This window comes from Cucurbita maxima, unplaced genomic scaffold, assembly GCF_002738345.1.
Source record: "Cucurbita maxima cultivar Rimu unplaced genomic scaffold, Cmax_1.0 Cma_Scf00007, whole genome shotgun sequence".
Classification (NCBI taxonomy): domain Eukaryota; kingdom Viridiplantae; phylum Streptophyta; class Magnoliopsida; order Cucurbitales; family Cucurbitaceae; genus Cucurbita; species Cucurbita maxima.
Window position 1 is genome coordinate 1,067,380 of NW_019272023.1, and position 16,469 is coordinate 1,083,848.

General features: G+C 38.1%; 3 protein-coding genes across 7 annotated transcripts; all 3 read right to left on the reverse strand.

The window, feature by feature from the left end:
• Nucleotides 1-692: 692 nt before the first annotated feature.
• On the reverse strand, nucleotides 693-7,187 carry LOC111481569 (increased DNA methylation 1-like). Of its 4 annotated transcripts, none has more exons than XM_023127063.1 (20): nucleotides 6,063-7,187; nucleotides 5,876-5,953; nucleotides 5,589-5,790; nucleotides 5,349-5,472; nucleotides 4,753-4,842; nucleotides 4,449-4,547; nucleotides 4,223-4,321; nucleotides 4,002-4,083; nucleotides 3,846-3,905; nucleotides 3,715-3,767; nucleotides 3,469-3,635; nucleotides 3,040-3,250; nucleotides 2,853-2,910; nucleotides 2,664-2,720; nucleotides 2,297-2,542; nucleotides 2,072-2,136; nucleotides 1,900-1,956; nucleotides 1,729-1,822; nucleotides 1,287-1,427; nucleotides 693-1,189 (listed from the first exon to the last, which is right to left on the reverse strand). In XM_023127063.1, exons 1-20 carry the CDS (start codon nucleotides 6,825-6,827, stop codon nucleotides 1,085-1,087), a joined length of 2,853 nt encoding a protein of 950 aa, XP_022982831.1. In that variant the 5' UTR covers nucleotides 6,828-7,187; the 3' UTR covers nucleotides 693-1,084. The 4 variants fall into 4 exon arrangements, with proteins under 4 accessions (XP_022982831.1, XP_022982832.1, XP_022982833.1 ...); XM_023127064.1 differs by having other exon boundaries at nucleotides 4,223-4,315; nucleotides 6,063-7,186; XM_023127065.1 differs by lacking the exon at nucleotides 3,715-3,767 and having other exon boundaries at nucleotides 3,469-3,571.
• Nucleotides 7,188-7,480: 293 nt separating this feature from the next.
• On the reverse strand, nucleotides 7,481-13,740 carry LOC111481562 (sporulation-specific protein 15-like). 2 transcript variants are annotated; one of them, XM_023127052.1, is made up of 10 exons: nucleotides 13,430-13,740; nucleotides 12,926-13,123; nucleotides 12,647-12,769; nucleotides 12,506-12,543; nucleotides 12,254-12,422; nucleotides 11,777-11,918; nucleotides 9,495-11,686; nucleotides 9,218-9,354; nucleotides 8,359-9,056; nucleotides 7,481-8,267 (listed from the first exon to the last, which is right to left on the reverse strand). In XM_023127052.1, the coding sequence occupies exons 1-9, from the start codon at nucleotides 13,508-13,510 to the stop codon at nucleotides 8,819-8,821; spliced, it is 3,318 nt and encodes a 1,105-aa protein (XP_022982820.1). In that variant the 5' UTR covers nucleotides 13,511-13,740; the 3' UTR covers nucleotides 7,481-8,267; nucleotides 8,359-8,818. The 2 variants fall into 2 exon arrangements, with proteins under 2 accessions (XP_022982820.1, XP_022982819.1); XM_023127051.1 differs by having other exon boundaries at nucleotides 9,495-11,689.
• A 1,181-nt stretch (nucleotides 13,741-14,921) lies between these two features.
• LOC111481683 (protein DMR6-LIKE OXYGENASE 1-like) lies at nucleotides 14,922-16,469 on the reverse strand. The gene is made up of 3 exons (XM_023127243.1): nucleotides 16,146-16,469; nucleotides 15,330-15,920; nucleotides 14,922-15,212 (listed from the first exon to the last, which is right to left on the reverse strand). The coding sequence occupies exons 1-3, from the start codon at nucleotides 16,374-16,376 to the stop codon at nucleotides 14,964-14,966; spliced, it is 1,071 nt and encodes a 356-aa protein (XP_022983011.1). The 5' UTR covers nucleotides 16,377-16,469; the 3' UTR covers nucleotides 14,922-14,963.

Sequence of the window (16,469 nt, forward strand, 5' to 3'; positions counted from 1 at the left end):
CAGTGTCAACTTCCTAAAGGAAAAGGCTATTGAAATCAAAGACTTGATTAGCAAAACAAGAAGATGCATTCTTTAGAAGAGAAGTTGCATCTTTTTTCCCGTTTTATTTGATCTCTTTCTCAACAACTTAGTTCTAATAAAACTAATGTCGATAATATTTACAACTCAGGAGAGCTTCCGGTTGGTTATGAATGTTAAAAATAAAAATAGTTTCTACACTAAAATCTTATCTTATCTTACCTATTCTTGTCCATATAGTTTTTCTTGTCTATTCTTGTCCATATAGTTTTTCTTATGTGTAGTTCATATAGTTTTTCTTATATGGGACTACTTGGCAATGAACTTTGGTTGTCGTAGAGTTTCTGTTCGTCTCCTCTATTTTTCCTTGCATCTTCTCTCTTTTGTTCTTCAAATGATTCATCTAGATGGAGTATTTGAGTTGAGCAGTCCTAATCATCATTGATCATGCTCCCATCTCGATTGCCAATGATGCTTTTAAGGCAAAGCATAGGGCCGGTTGGAGTTATGGATATCGTCTTAATTATAAAGCAAAATAGTGCACATTTCACTGTTTATTTTAGTGGATTTGGGAGTCTTAATAACAAGTCTATTTAATACCTTTTCTAAAGTTGTAAGAATTATTACCCCACCCTCCCACCCTCATACTTGCTAAACTAAAATAAAATATTAGATAAAATAAATAAGATTTGCAATGTCGTTCTATTTTTAAATAATATTTTTTCTTCTGAAGTCATTTACACAGCAAAATCAACTATAAGCACATCATACTAACGTTTGAGGCACTTGAATAATCACAAGTATGAATGGAAGGATGTCTAGAATGGCTGGTGGTTGTGACTAAAGCCATCACCTACGATATGGAGGCAGTCAGGAAGGCAAGGGACAAGGAGAAGGTAAGGGAAAGCTACATTTGAAGATGTAATACAAAACTAAAATGGATATTTAGCCTAAAAAGGGAAAAGGGTTTATAAGCTATACACAGGCAAACCCACAGAATGATGGTGGGAGAGGGAATAGAGAGAGGAAGGGAGATTAGAGGGAACCTCACACCCTCCATGCTTGGTCACAATGGATCACCTACAGCCCGAAATGAAGGAACCGTTTTCCGAAGCATGGATGTCCCTTTGAAAGTTAACATCTGGCAGCAAGTTCTTCTATAGCTGCTGAGCTGCAGTCAGTCAATACAAAATTATGCTAAGGTGTGGCTGGAAAACGCACCATTTAAGGTAAGGAATATGTGCTGTTATATTCTTTGAAGTATATACCTGGTCTGGTTTTATTCTCTTGAAACCGAACTTTTCAGTCCAAATGGATTCAGCTTCTTCGGCAGCCGGGAGAACAAGGCACTTAACTTTCAAGAAAGCTAGCAGCCTCTCGATGCACGAAAACAACGTTTGGAAGTAGCCCTGTCATCATTACATGCAGGAAATGTTAGAAAGAATCGAATCAAAATCGCCAGAATATTGCATACCCTCGACTAGAAAGTCAAAGATGTCAAAAACATTCCAAATTGCCTTGCATACTCAGAATATCTAGTGTGTAAAAAGAAATGAAAGGATGCGGAAAAGGAAAATATATTTTCACTGGCAGTTTCAAAAGAAACTGTAGGTGAAGAGAATATATATTTTAAAAAGAAAAAAAAATAAGAAAGGACATAAAACTAAAATATAAGTTTTTATGGATGAAATAATATTTCATTAATCAGACCTTGCCATGGTTACCATTACTCGTTGCAACCAAGGGCAGCTCTGCAATATCTTGCCCAAAAACACGAAGCATTGCAGCAGATACAACAAATGAGCTGTGCAATATAAAAAAAGAAATTCATAATGATACTTTGTAACAGGTTATAGGTCAATTGATAAGCAAGATTCTTACTTGACAAATAATAGGGCACAATACATGCCTCCAAACTCTTGTCCACCTACATCCCTTCTGTCAAATAGGATGACAGATAACAACAAAATATAAATTACCACTATAAAAACAGAGCATGGCGCTATTATTGCTGACAGACCAAAAAATCAGAATGAAATAACTTGTCACTAACCCATAAACCATAGCTGGAATAAGATCGCGTCCACTTGTTATATCAACTATAGGATCAAAGCGATCCTGTAAATTAATGACATGTTTTAATCAAACATTGCACTTATGGATCATACTTCAAATGCAGGCAGCACAGTTTATCTAAAATAGTATCTTAATCAAACACAGTTTATTGTTCTGTAACAATCAAAATGAAATGTATATATATATATATAGGAAGACTAACGTGGAAGATAGCAATGGCCTCTGACAGCAACAACCGAGTTTCAGGTGAAGCAATTTTGCCACTGATAAGCCTCCAACTGACATCAACATTAGTCTTAATGTCTGAACCATTTTCTACAAGTTTTCTATTGACAGCATCCAAAAGTGAATTCTGAAGCTTTTCTGGCCCACGAATTAGCAACTCCTGTAGAGCAGAATGTATGCTCGTACAAATTGTGCTACAAAACCACTTTCCTCTTGGCAATTCCTATTTCATTAACGGTCTTTACTTTTTCTTATCTCGGAAAAAATGGCATTGGACAAGGAAAGAAATTGTTTTCACACAAAGGATTTCAAGTAAAAAGCAAGACTACGATTTCAGTCAATACCTTAAGAAATGCCATTTTGTGGTCTTTTAAACAGCCCACGTGAAATTCCTTCTCGCACTGACCACAAATCAAATGAAGAAATTGCAGAAAAAGCATAACAGCAAGCAACATAGGCAAGGAACTAGAAATGAGTCGATAACAACAGCAATTGAATGATCAACTAGAGGTTAAGATGATATGACAAGATACCTGATCACAAAGTATAATTGTGAGGGGACCAAAACCTGATTTGCTGAAATCAGAGCCACTGCATTCAAAGATGTAAAAGGAAATACTAAGCATCAAAGAAAAACCATTATATAATATAAAACAACGAAAAGAAAAATGAGAAGCTTATTCAGGGACATTTGAGAGAAGAAAAAAATGCAATTATTACCGGCATAACACACATCCACTAAGATCTGTTTCTATGTTCCTAACCATTCGAGTGCATCTTTTAGTTATCTGCTCAATAGGGTCAATTCCATGCACCCTTCCGGCTGCAACAGCATTGGCATTATGCTCAACAAGATTCTCCCTTTGGAACAGATTCTGGCAAAATTTACAATACCAATCACCACGAGGAACACTTGATAAGGATGCACACTCTGCACAAAGGAATGGACCGCAAATCAGGCAGACTACAAAGTCCATTAGTCAAAAAACTGAACGAGCCAAGGAGGCCAATTTAACACAACAGCTTATAAACTGTTGACTGCTTACACAAAAATAAAACATGTAAACTGAAGAAGAGTTTGTAAAGAAAAAATAAAGACGTACTATGGTTTAAATTGTCTAAACCATGGTACTCCGTATTATGATTTACCTTTATGGAATGCCCTAGGGCAGCCATCACAAAGCAAAAGATTTCCACCATCTAGACATATTATGCACAAGTCGTCATTATCCTTAGCAGAATACTTGCGCCCCTTCAAGAGAGAAATTGCTAATTCATGCAGAGAAATCCCATTTGATGTGTAAATGTATGCATAACTGCAAAATAAAAATCCATATGAAAAAGCTTGCAATGAATATTTTGAGCTGTCATAAAACTAAAGGAAAATATGCTCACGGATTCTTGCGAGAAGACCAGCCAGCATGAAGTTCAAATTGTGAAGGACTAACCTGCAGATGGAACGTAAAAAGAAAGTGTTCACAATAGCACTCAAGAATCTGAAAGTACAAGAATTTAAAAGGGCTCACCACACAATTGCAGCAGCAACATAAAATTCCAGATCCCTTCTTATAACCCTGGAGCAGTTTCTGGACGTAAATGAAAGGAATAAATCATTACACACATTAATAAACTGAGGAATACTTGAATGGTTACTCCAAGCATGCATGACCTATCTTAGCTACCTGTGCCCTGGCAAAATATGCTACTTCAGTTCCATCAGGCAATCCGTCTTCCTCAAAAACCAAATTATGCAACCTCTGATCTCTTAAGAGTAAAAGTATTCAAACATAAAGTAATCAAAATAGTTATCAAAACCATGAGAGGTATTTCCTTCAATAATATGGAAACAGAAGGAAATTTGGGCCACTAAGAATTAAATAACAACAAAGGATAAACAACTAACTTCATTGTTATTTTCCACCGATTTTTAGCTAATGAAGAACTACACTTTGAAGCACTTTGGGAGGATTTTAGCATTGAAGCTGGTTTCAATGACCTGCAACTTAAAATAAAGATATTAAAAAGATGAAATGTTGGACAGAAAAATGATGCAGCCTTTTTCGGTGGATTTAAATGGTTCACCAAACCACGGCATTAAAAACAGTAATCTAGAGATCAACTGTACTTACTTCTTCCTCATCTTCAATGCACTCTTATTCTTTTTAGGAATACGCATTGGTGCACTTTTGGGGGACCTTGAGATGGAAATGTATTCGGACGGTTTTGACCTGAAAGTTATACCAATGATTGAACTTGAAAAGGTATTAAAGTTGAGTATCTTAGGAAAAGAAATCGGCATACAGCTAACTTAAAGGCAGGAATTTCAAATTTAATACTTCAATCCCCAAAAGTGTCGGGAAAAAAAGGAGAGGAAGTGGGAAAAAAAAAGTATAGCCCGTAGTGTACGATGCACGTAAAGAGAATGATACTTACTTTGCTTTTGTTACCCATTTGCGCTTATATCGTGAAGAGATATATACTGGAACACTTCCAGATGATTTTGATGTGGTTGGATCTGTTGACCTGCAAAACCAAACTAACCTAAAATGTAACGTCTTAACATTCTACTAAAGAAAGAAAAAAAATGAAGATGACATTTCCGTGCATTCATGTTCTAAATCGTGAAAGATTTACAGAATCCACATTTTCAGTGTAATTAGTGGCGTCCTAGAAAATTACACTGTTGAAGATAGTACCATCAATCTTACATGCATTACGTATCCCATCTTTACTTAAAAGCGCTACACTACCCAATTCAAAAACTTATATGTTTTACTATCTTATGAGAGGTTTCCTGGCCCGAAGTTGCAAGTAAGATACTTTCAGAAGCAGTTCGTGTACTAGCTGTCGTGGAGAATTTTTACAGAATAATATTACTCTACATTACTGTATACATTGTCATACATAGAAGCCATACCAGGGAAGAATATAAAATTCTAACTAATTTTCCAGAACCCATAGCATGAACGGAGCATTTGGGTTTGGGTGATAGGAAAAGGGTCCTAAGCTGAAAGAAGTAGTTGCCATACCTCGGTCTCTTATCAATTGCGGAAGTGAGGGGCATTGGCAGTGACTGCGTACACTTAGATCGCTTTGATTCCTCGCACGATGGGCATAAAGGTCCCACTTTTCCAATGGATGAAGGAAAGCATCCTAGAAATCGTCACTAATTATCTAACAGATTATAAATCTTGTAAACTACTTGGTTTTGGTTGCGATTATCATGACGTCTGCCAGTGGCGACAAATAATAGAAAACCAAAATTTCACCTTTACACTCTCTACACGTATAACATTTTTCTTCAGGCGAAGAGCTAATCAGACTTTGTACGGTGGCCTCAAGTGTCTGCCTACTTCTCTTGCATGCTCTCACCAGGTCGAGTAGGCTCTTCCCGTTCTCAAGACATATATACTGTGCTGCTCGTTTATATTGTTTACAAGCGTGGATCTCAAATTGTGAAGGAGGAATGACCTGGATTGAACAAAAAGAAATTAAAGAAAACACTAACAAAAACCATTTCATGAATTCCTATGTTAAATCCAGAGAGATTACAGACTCTGCATCCATCGCAGGATGAGCATGTACACAAAATCCCACCATCTTTAATTGTACCGCGCAGGCCGTGTTCATATGCCTGAGATCAAAATGCAGCAAGAAAATGAAGCCATATATAACACCCAATTCTAAATGATTGAAAATACTGGGAATTATACTTAGAATTTGAAAATTTAAATGAGAAAAACCTTCTTTACACCCATGTAGATGACAGGTACCCCCTCGAGCAAACCAGTATCAAACAGCTCCCTCACAGTCATTGGCTTCTTGTTCAATGCAATCTTTTTGGACATTTTTAATTCCAACTTGTTCTTCGGAGTTGACACTGAGTTGACTGTTTCATTTGTTTCTCCACCGACATCTGGAATAACCTCCTCTTTAACAGATCCTATTGTAATTGGGGTGACTGTGACTTCCTCGAGCTCAACCTTCGATCTGAATGAGGAGCGTGTAAAGCGCCTAATTCCCCATCTAGACAATCTTTCCTCAACTTTTCTTGCCTTTGAAGTAACTTCAGGATTCCCCGCCGCTCCTTCTTCCTTATCTGCAGATTTTTCCATCGCCCCATCAGACTCTTTCTTACAGTCAGAACTCTTTGAATTGCAATTCAATTTATCCGGAACTATAGTTTGAATTCGAACCTCCTGATTCATACAGCCCTTACCAACTTCCAAGCTTCCAAGAATTTCCTGCTCAACCCCGCTATAACACTTCTTCCTATTATCATTCTCCGACAGCCCACTGTACACATTGATCGGAGACTTCCTTCCCCTAGTATATACAATCAGACCATTCACAACAGCGCCTTTAAATCTCTTGCAGCTACCACTCGGAGCAGCCTCGTCCAAATAGCTACCCGACCTCGCCTCAGCTAGAGTCTCACTTCGAGTATGACCAAGATCCCCCTCAAGCTGAGATTGAACCTCCAAATCAAAAGCCAACTCCCGCTTCATACCTAATAATAATCAGTCCTGAAACTAGAATTCAACAGAAAAATACGAGCCTCTGAATCCTAGAATTTGAAAAGCAAACTCTGGAACAACGAATGTAGCAGTGGATCGCAAGTATCGCCGTGAGAAGACATGGAGAAACAGAGAGAGAGAGACTGAGATCGGAACAAATTGGAGTTAGGGTTTTGAAGAAGCTTTTACCAGAAAGTGAAGGGAGAAAGAGAAAAGAAAGAGGAAGACGGTGTAGCATCAAAACGCATCTTTGGAATTAGAACACAGTCTGAGCTGAGTGTGAAGCAATGGAGGGAAAAGGATAAAGATGGCGGCCTGCACAGAGACGAGCAGACCGGGCAGCCTTTCCCATTACTCTAATCTTGCAACAATACGGAACGGAAATACGGACTCCAACTGAAGAAAAAAAAAAGACCAATACGTCGTCGTTTTTTTGCATTAAATTAATTTGTATTCTCGTATACATTTCAAAATTTATTGTACAAATTTGTGTTCATAGTTCCACTAAGAAAACACGAGCAGCTTCACACTATTACTGTCAAGAATTTTCCTCAGTCAAACATGTTTTTCTTGGAACAAACCAACCAAATTCATCTTTAAAATAATCAAATTGGTTTATAATCATCTAAAATTCCAACAACTGAGAGAGAGAGAGAGATTGAGAGAGGACACTCCATTGATAAAATTCAGGTGGCCATAGCCATACATATACGAGTGTGTATTTAATAAGCTAGCTACCACCAAGTGTTGCATTATTAGAAAGCAAATCAACAAAAAAATAAAGAATAAAACAATGCTGCATATAATCCAAGTCACTGAGTCGAAAAATACTGAACTTTCTCGATGTGGGAGTTGCCCTTTAACAGAGTGAGGCAATTTGGAGGAATGCCCAAGTGTGGGAGTTGCCCTTAACAGAGGCAATGAGGAAAGATCTTCTCTGTCCCCACCGAAGAAGACACACAAAAGTTTCAGGCAACCTTCATATCATATTCTCACCCAACATTGGTCAATTGGGAGCATCAGAAGCTCCACCGCCGTCGGCCGCCGTTGGGGTTGGCGGGTGAGAGGGGCGTGGAAGAGAGTGGTGGTGGGGTTATGCTGTTGTAAGAAGGTTTTGATAAAGAAGCTGCTGCATTGGTTGTTATAGGAGATTTTCAGGGCAGAGAAGGAAGGCAAATCAATGTGACCCAGGAGCGGTGTGCGGCCACTGGAAACGTGAGCCAAAATCAAGACATGCAACAACGAAAAGAGAGAAAAATGGAGGCAGCATGAACAAATTCAGCATCTTCTGGGGGATATACTCTTACCCACCATCGTATTCTGTTCCAGGTGTGACAATATTACCTCCCTTTTTGCTCCTTTCCTGCATTGCATTTGCCTCTCTCAACAACCTACATCAGGTTTTTGCTCCACAGAGGTATCCTTACAAACCTGCCAATGTCACATTCTTTTTAGCAAAATCATCATGTACACATCGTCTATCTACAACGCAAATGCTGGGATTAGCAAGGCAAATGGATACCTGAGGAAGCAACGGAAGAACACCACAAGTGAGTGCCAATCTGCTTTAGCTATTATATCTCTCCAAGCTCCAATACCATTCACCCCATCATCACTACGTAGACTATGATATGAGGAGGAAATCTACAAAGAGTAACGACTCCCAGAGTGGTGTACTCATATATGGCTCTTTCACATTATTGCCTTACTTCACACAAAGTAACTTGTTTGAAACAATGGAAATGCATTGCCAACTGATTCCTTCAATTTCGGGATAGTTTTCATCACAATCTCCATTTCCTCCCTTTTCAAACAACCAAGCACTCTTCCACGTGTTAGCCTAAAACCAGTTTTCCAGCAGGATTCAATCTCGAGTCTTGATTGAAATCATGATTTGAGAACTGAAAAATGACTATAGAGAAACTCCCTGAGACTGGTGCGTATTAGCTAAGGAAAGAGTGAAGACTTGCATTTTTGGACTTTCATGAGAACCAACTCCTTCCGGTGCTCTTGGCTGCTCTCAGCTTCAGAACAAGTTCCTCACGCTCTTGCTCGACTTCAGCGTACTTAAGGCTCATGTGGAAGTACCGCTCACGAAGGTCTCTTAGCTCCTCCTCTAGAGCCGAGTTAATGCTTTCATATCCTTCCTTCGTCATTACATCGCCTCCAACTGTTGGTATAGGAGAATTTTCTTTGTTGTTTTGATCGTCTTGAATGACCCTGATTTTGATGCAAAGAGATATGGAAAAATTCAACATCTAAAACTGGGAATTTGGTGCCAGGAAACTCTATAGGGAATAACTTAATAGATTCCACTCACTTAAGTACAACAGTTCACGTTGTAATGTAACAAATAAAAACCGAGCTCGTCTTGCACTTACCTGCTCAGCTGATCTTCATATTTCTTGTTTGCTTCCAAAACCTCAGCAAGTTCTTTTTCGAGCAACTGAATTCTTTCAATTGATTCAGCTTCAGCAACATTAGGACCTTCAACATCAATATCGCATCCACTATCATCCTGTCGAGATTAGAAAGTAAGAAGTTATAAAGCCATCCCTGAAAACTAAATGAATAGTAAAATAGACCAACTTTAAGAAGCTTCATGCCTTTATTGGGCATGTTTTTGCCGTTGGTTTTGGAAAAACCTTGAACACTTACAATGCTAGACTCCCGCTGGATCTGTTTTTCCTCCTTCAAACGTTTCAGTTCTGCTTCAAGGAATTGAGATCGTTTTAGACGCTTTAAGTAAGTTAATTCTTCCTCATGCTGCTTTCGTTCTTTTTCAGAAAAAGAAAGCTTTAATTCAAGATCATCGACAGAGTTCTTAAGTTTGACTTCAAGTGATTTGTGATTTTCCAACTGCTTCAGTAACTCTTCATGTTCAGCCATCAGTATCTCTTGGTTTTTTTTTGACACGGAAAGCTCACTGATCAGAGCCAGTAACTGTTCATTAGATTCCATGACGTTGAGATCATTCTTTGTAGCTGAAAGTTCCATGGTCAGGTGCACAACCGCTGCTTGAAGTTCTTGAACTTCAGTTGTCTTCTCCAAATATGTCTCATTATACAAGTTTTCAAACAATGAACATTTCTCTTTGTATTTTATGTTCTCTTCAACGATTGAATCTAACTCCGAAGATAGGAATCTTTCTTTTGAGGTTAAATCCTCCAACCCGAGAAAGAGATTATCCTCCAAATCATCAACTCTTATGAAATAACGGGCGGACCTTTCAAGCGATTCCTTCAATTTCGATTCCAAGCGGAAATAATCCTCATGCAACTCGACATTCTTTTTCTTCAGCTCTCCATTTGATTCTCTAAGAAAATTTCGTTCTTCAGAGAGATGCTCAGCTGCAGCTTCCAAGTTTGTTTTTTCTCTTTGCAGGTACTCACATTTATCTTGAGCCTCTGCACATTTGTTTTGCAAGTCATTCAACATTTGTTTCAAATCAACACTTTCTGTCTCTATCTCGAGTCTCTGTCTATCAACCTCATCCTGGAGAGCCACTGCATCAGACTTAAAGTTCTCTAACTCAAGGCGAATTGACTCCTTCTCGTCCGTCATAGATTTTAGTTGTGATTCCAAAACAGATATGCTTTCTGACAACTGTGTGCTTTTCTGTTCGATCTGAGATATATGGAGTTCAAGTTCTTGTTTTTCACATTGAAGCTCTGAATATTTACTTTCAAGAATCTTGTTTGCAGAAATATGCAAATCCACACTGTTGCTAAGCGTCTTTACTTCATTTCTCAAATCATTTAAGCTTCTAGCACTGATGTCACTTTCTCCATGTATGACTTCCATTTGTTCCTCCATCTGATTTTTTTCTTTCTGAAGACCAGAATACTCAGCTTGCAATTTGTTATGCAAATCTTCAAGGATCTTAATCTCGTCGTCTTTGGACAAAATGCTGTGCTCAAGTTCTTCAATCTCCATCTTTTTCTCAGTCAATTCCCTACTGAGCTCTTCAACTTTGACTTCCAGCTCAATTTCTCTACTATCTACATTTTTACTGAAAGGACCATCGTTATTCTCAATCAAAAGCTCACCAGCTGTGGAGTTCAAAGCCAACTCTCCCCCCTTAGAGTCGTTATTTGCTTGCTTAAGCTTGTACAAGAGGTTCATATTTTCCTCTGTCAATTCATTACAATCTTTTTCTAACTCCTGCACTTTTTCTTTCAATCTTTCAATGTCTTCCACTAAATTTTCCTCAGAATGAAGCGTACTATCGTATTCCCCGTCTGTACCCTGAGGGAATCTTTGGTTGGAGACCTCGCATTTCTGCAAATCAAGTTTGGTTTCCTCCAAGTTTCTCTCCAGAACCTCAATCTTAAATTGAAGATTTTTTTCTGATTCCTTCACATGCTCCAATTGAAGCATCAATTTTTTGTTTTCTTGATTAATATTTTCGTAATCATCAACATTTCTTTGCTGTGTCAAAAGTTCCTCTATCTCCAATTTCTGGTTTTCAGTAATCTCTTCTAGCTCCTTAAGAACGGACACAAGCTCAATATTTGATTCTTGACTTCTCTTTAGCTGCAGAGCTAAATCAGCATTGGATTCTTTTTGGAACTTCAGTTCATCTTTCAATTCATCTAAGATTTTTGTTTCGTCCTCGATGCTTGTTTGTCTTTGAGTCGACCTCTCAGTCATCGGTTTCAGTTCCTCAAGTTCTTTTCTCAACCCATCACATTCCGCAGTTGCTGCTGAAAGTGCAGCACGTAAACTTTCCTGGTTTTCAGATTGATCTGAAAACTCTTTCTTCAACTGATCAAGATCAGCCATCAGTTTGCGGGCATTGCTCTCCCACATCCTAGCTTCAGCGCGAAGTTCCTCAGTAGTCGTTGTTTCTGCTGCTTCCAAAAAGTTTTTACATGAAAGGTAAGACATTCCTGAAGATGATATTGCAAAATCTTGACATAAAATTTAAGAATGATTACCTGAACCACTGTTCTGTGAGCACACCGAGTCTTGTCTTCGAATATCATTGTAATTGTTTTTTGTAGCGTCACTCTCTACTGAATCATAAGCCTCAGAAGAATTATTGCCGATGTGTGAATCCGAAGCAGAGTAACTTGCTTCCTACAAACAGATACAAAAATATGTCAGTCATTATGTAATCAAAATATATAGAACAATCAATGAATCTGCATGGGACCATGGTCTAGATGAGGAACAGGGTCCTGCATAAACAAAATTCCTCATATTGTTTATTAGGAAAAAAATGTTATGCCTCATTAAATAACGCATTAAGAATGCAAATGGTAATCTAAAACATGATCAAAGCCTAATATAACGACAGAAATTCGATTAAACGAGCAAGAACTAATACAGTAGAGGCACCAAACATGAATTACCGTATTTGAGAAGTATAAGAACAGAAAAATTGTGAAGGCAAAAACGATCTTAGATCTTACCGTGCTGCTAGCATCTCCCGAGTGAAAGCTAGAGTATAAATCTGCACCAGAGGAAGATCCAATACTTCCCGACACTTGGCTATCTGTAATATCTGAGCAGCTATCTGAGTCGTGACCTTCTTTCTTCAAGTCTTCTTTTAGAGAATTTGTCTGTTTAATTTTTCTACTCCTGAAAGGTGTTCAATAATTTTAAAGGCCAAACATATAATCAAATATTCACAAGAATGAACAAAACCATCCCATTATACAGACCTTACTTTTGATATTGGCGTTACGCACTGGATTTTCACCTGCAAACAAAACAAAGCCAACGTTTTAAAGCCTGGACTCATAGATAAAATTTATGAACAAAACCATCCCATCCTGTAAGAATGTTTAAAAAGTAAAGGTTACTTGTAAAATAGTCCCATGATTGCACTTTTTCAGTGGAAGTAAGACTGAAGAAGAAGATTTAGGATCTGTGTAATCTGTCAGGTTGATCATAGCCTCTCCAAGAATACTAGATCTTGATGATCCCTGTGATTGGAGATTCGGTTTAAATTAGACCAAGTAGTCATCATATTATAGAGTTAAAGACAAAGAGAATGGTCATGAAAACAACACAGGGATGGCATGAGGAATAATTTCTTATAGAAATGGTTTACTCCTAAAAAGACAAACCACAGTACCTACCATGGCCACAACCAGCTTGTAATTAAAATCTTCAAACTCCTTAGAAGGTTCATCTTGTGAAACCGAAATGGATTCTGATATAGACTCGGTCCACTGGCAACTTCCATTACGGACTGATCCTTTGCTTGTCCTGACAATTGTCTTCCCAGTTTGCTCTGAGGTTACAGATACAAATAGCTTGTCCCAACCTTTAGGTACCTGTTTTCGTACAAGCAACAAAAAGAAAACAAATAAACATCTCCATTCATGTCAGGAAACGGATTTGAATATCGCATTAAACAGAAATCAGCAGTGGAGCGAATCCGTAACGAGAAGCCAAGATCATCAATCATTGTCATTAATCAGAACGAGAAGCTCAGATAACAATGGAGCGAATTCGCAATCCCAAAAAAATTAGGCGATGTCAAAAAAAACTTAAACCCTACACTAAAAACTATCAAAACAAAGAACGAAAACGAACATATTACACTCGAGAGAGATTAAAATTCAAAATAAAACAAGTACCTGGATTGCCTTGAAGTTGGAGAGCTTGAAATCATATTTCTCCTTCGAATTCGCTTGGCGGTTCTTGTGCAACCTGAACATTTTCCTCTCTCAATTTCTCTCTCACGGACTCGCAATTGTTCAATCAAATCACCACAGAAATTGTTCCAATCCCTTCCTCATTTTGATCATCATCGCCATTGCCAATAACAGACAGAGTTGGATCAAAAGTATTATGACTAGAAGACAACAAGAAGAGATAGTTGATACAGAGAGAGAGAGAGAGAGAGACAAAGAAAACGTTGGTCATTTAATTTTTGGGAAAGTGGTATATTATTTTCCGCCATTTCTAAGCAAATGCAAGACAGAGACAGAGAAATCCCGCCCTCAAACCGTTGCGAATACCTATTTTCTGCTGTACTCGCTCACACCACTCGCCACGTCGCCCATCTGCGACAACCCAACTGAATCTTCAACGTGGCGCCGCGCCATTGGTCATTCTCGAGCCAAAGTTGGTAAAAATGGCTTGACCGTTTTCTCGGCCTCATCCAATCAAACCAGCTCTTAAATTTTATCCCTAATTTTTTAATTTCATCAATTTACATAAATTTGCTAAATAAAACTATGATAGACTTATCTGAATATTTTCTGGGTTAATAATAGACCTAAACTAATTAGGCTAAATTCGTCTTTCCAGATTTTTACAACCACCATTAACGAATAATAAATAAACATATTTAGAGCTAGCTAGCTCGTTCGGGCCACGGCCCAATGAGTATGGCCCGAGAAATAACGTAGCCCACTACAACCGGGTAATAAAAAAAGCCCATATTGACCTCAATTTAGTTGCAGCCATAAAATCGCATTCAGTTGACTTTATTTAAGGTCACTTAATAATGTTGTGGTGGTCAACGATTTTAATTGTCTAATTTTCTTTTTGTCGTGTCCCTTGACAGCTAAGAAATCTATAATATTTACGAGAAGGAAAAAAAATTATAAATTAAATCAAACCATCACTAATTTAATTGATTAGATATATTATAAATAGTGAGAAATCCATGTGGGGCCCGCTTTGACACGGGAGCGGCTATACGTTACATCATGAATGGTAAGCAAAGGGCCAAAATTCAATGGAAAGGGTTAATCTTAATCTAGTCAACAAAATTCGGGTCGAATTAGAAACATGAGTCTACACAGGTCAAGTCATCACGAATCAAACTTAAACTGTCGAACTTGACCCGAAATTCTAAAATTGAAATGAGGAATTTTGATATTTTAAAATTCATAATTTTCAATCTCATAAATAAAAATAATACATAATAATATTATGGTAAAAATATATGTAAACTTGACGTTGGGTTTCAAGAAATAATAGCTTTCATCATAAAATAAACAAAAATTACATTTTAATATATATATATATATATATATATATATTTTTACCAATGGATACCAACAAAATAACATTGATTAATACCCTAATCTCAACGTAATCTTTGACAAAATATTTTTTAAAAAAATTTAAAAATCTAACATTATTGTACTAATACATATTTCAATAAATAATTTTCCTAGACTCTAAGAAGTTCTTCCTCTTAGGCTCACGAGAGGTGATATATTCAAGGAAGATACCAAAATCAGTGTCTTTGTATCGTCGTGGATTATCTTCATTCACAAGCTTTGGCCATGGCTTGATCGTTGAGTCGAAAGAAAGGCTATGCAACGTCGCCACCGATATTCTCAGCTTCTTTGCATTCACCACAACCCTGTGTAGCACACTCTTGTACCTTCCATTGCTGAATATCTGTAAAAATTTAATGGTTGAGAATTATTAAGACGGAGTCCACGTTGACTAATTTAATGAATAATATCATGTCATGACTCGTAACCTTAATAAGATGTAAAATTTGCGAAACCCCACCTCAAGATGATCGCCTATATTGACAACGAATGAATTGGGCAAGGGTTGAACAGTGACCCATTGTTGTTGGTGATGAATTTGAAGGCCTTCAACTTGATCTTGAAGGAGAAGTGTGAGGAAGCCATAATCAGAGTGCGGCGGCATTCCTAGCGTTAGTTCTGGCTCAGGACATTGTGGATAACAATTCACCACCATTAATTGGCTTCCATCTTCAAATTCCTTCAACAATTCTTCCATTTCCTCTTCTTTCTCCACACCTCCCAAGCTTTCAACAATGGCTTCCACCAGTCCGAGAAACAGCGCTCTGGTTTCCTCCACGTACGTCGACGCCGAGTCTTTGAACCCCACCGGAGAAGACGGCCAGCGGGAGAGAAGTTGCTGAAGGTCATTAGGGTTACATGTCAGCTTCAAGAAATCCCTCCAGCAGAAAACGTTGTCTTTGTTTTGATTGAAACTCGTCCCGTATCGCACGGTTGCATGCATGTTGGATGACATGTATTTGGCTCGTTCCTCGTATGGAAGCTCAAAGAATTGTGAGCTAACGTCTCTCATGCTTGATATCACGTCGCTTGAAATTCCATGGTTTGTCAACTGACATATCAAATCAAGAACATGAAGCGTTAACATGAATATATAATAAATTATAATTCAGTACTAAATATTCTTCACGACTCTCCACAATGATCAATGATATGGTTTTGTTTTGGGTTTCCCCAAAAATCCTTATTCCAATAGAGGGAGGATTATTTATTTATAAACTCATAATCATTCTCTAAATTAGCAGAGGTAGGACTTTCATCATCAAAGAGAACTGACCTGGAAGAAGCCATATTGTTCGCAGGCTTTGGTGAGAGAGAGGAGGACATGGTGGCGGTTGGGGCCGAAGAGCTCGGCGAAGTCGATGACAGGTAGCTCGATGGTGCCCAAGACATCGAGGTTGGCGGATTGGTAGGGGGCAGCCGGGCGCTCGGAATCGGGCAGGATGTATTTGAGAGGGAGCTTATTCAAGCCCTTGTCACACAGATGCTTGACACCCTTTTGGTACATTTTAGGCTCCAAATTTGTTTGTTGTGGGTTTAGTGGAGAATTGGAGGCCAAAGTGTGAGAGATTTATAGAGAAAAGGAGATGGAAACAAGGGG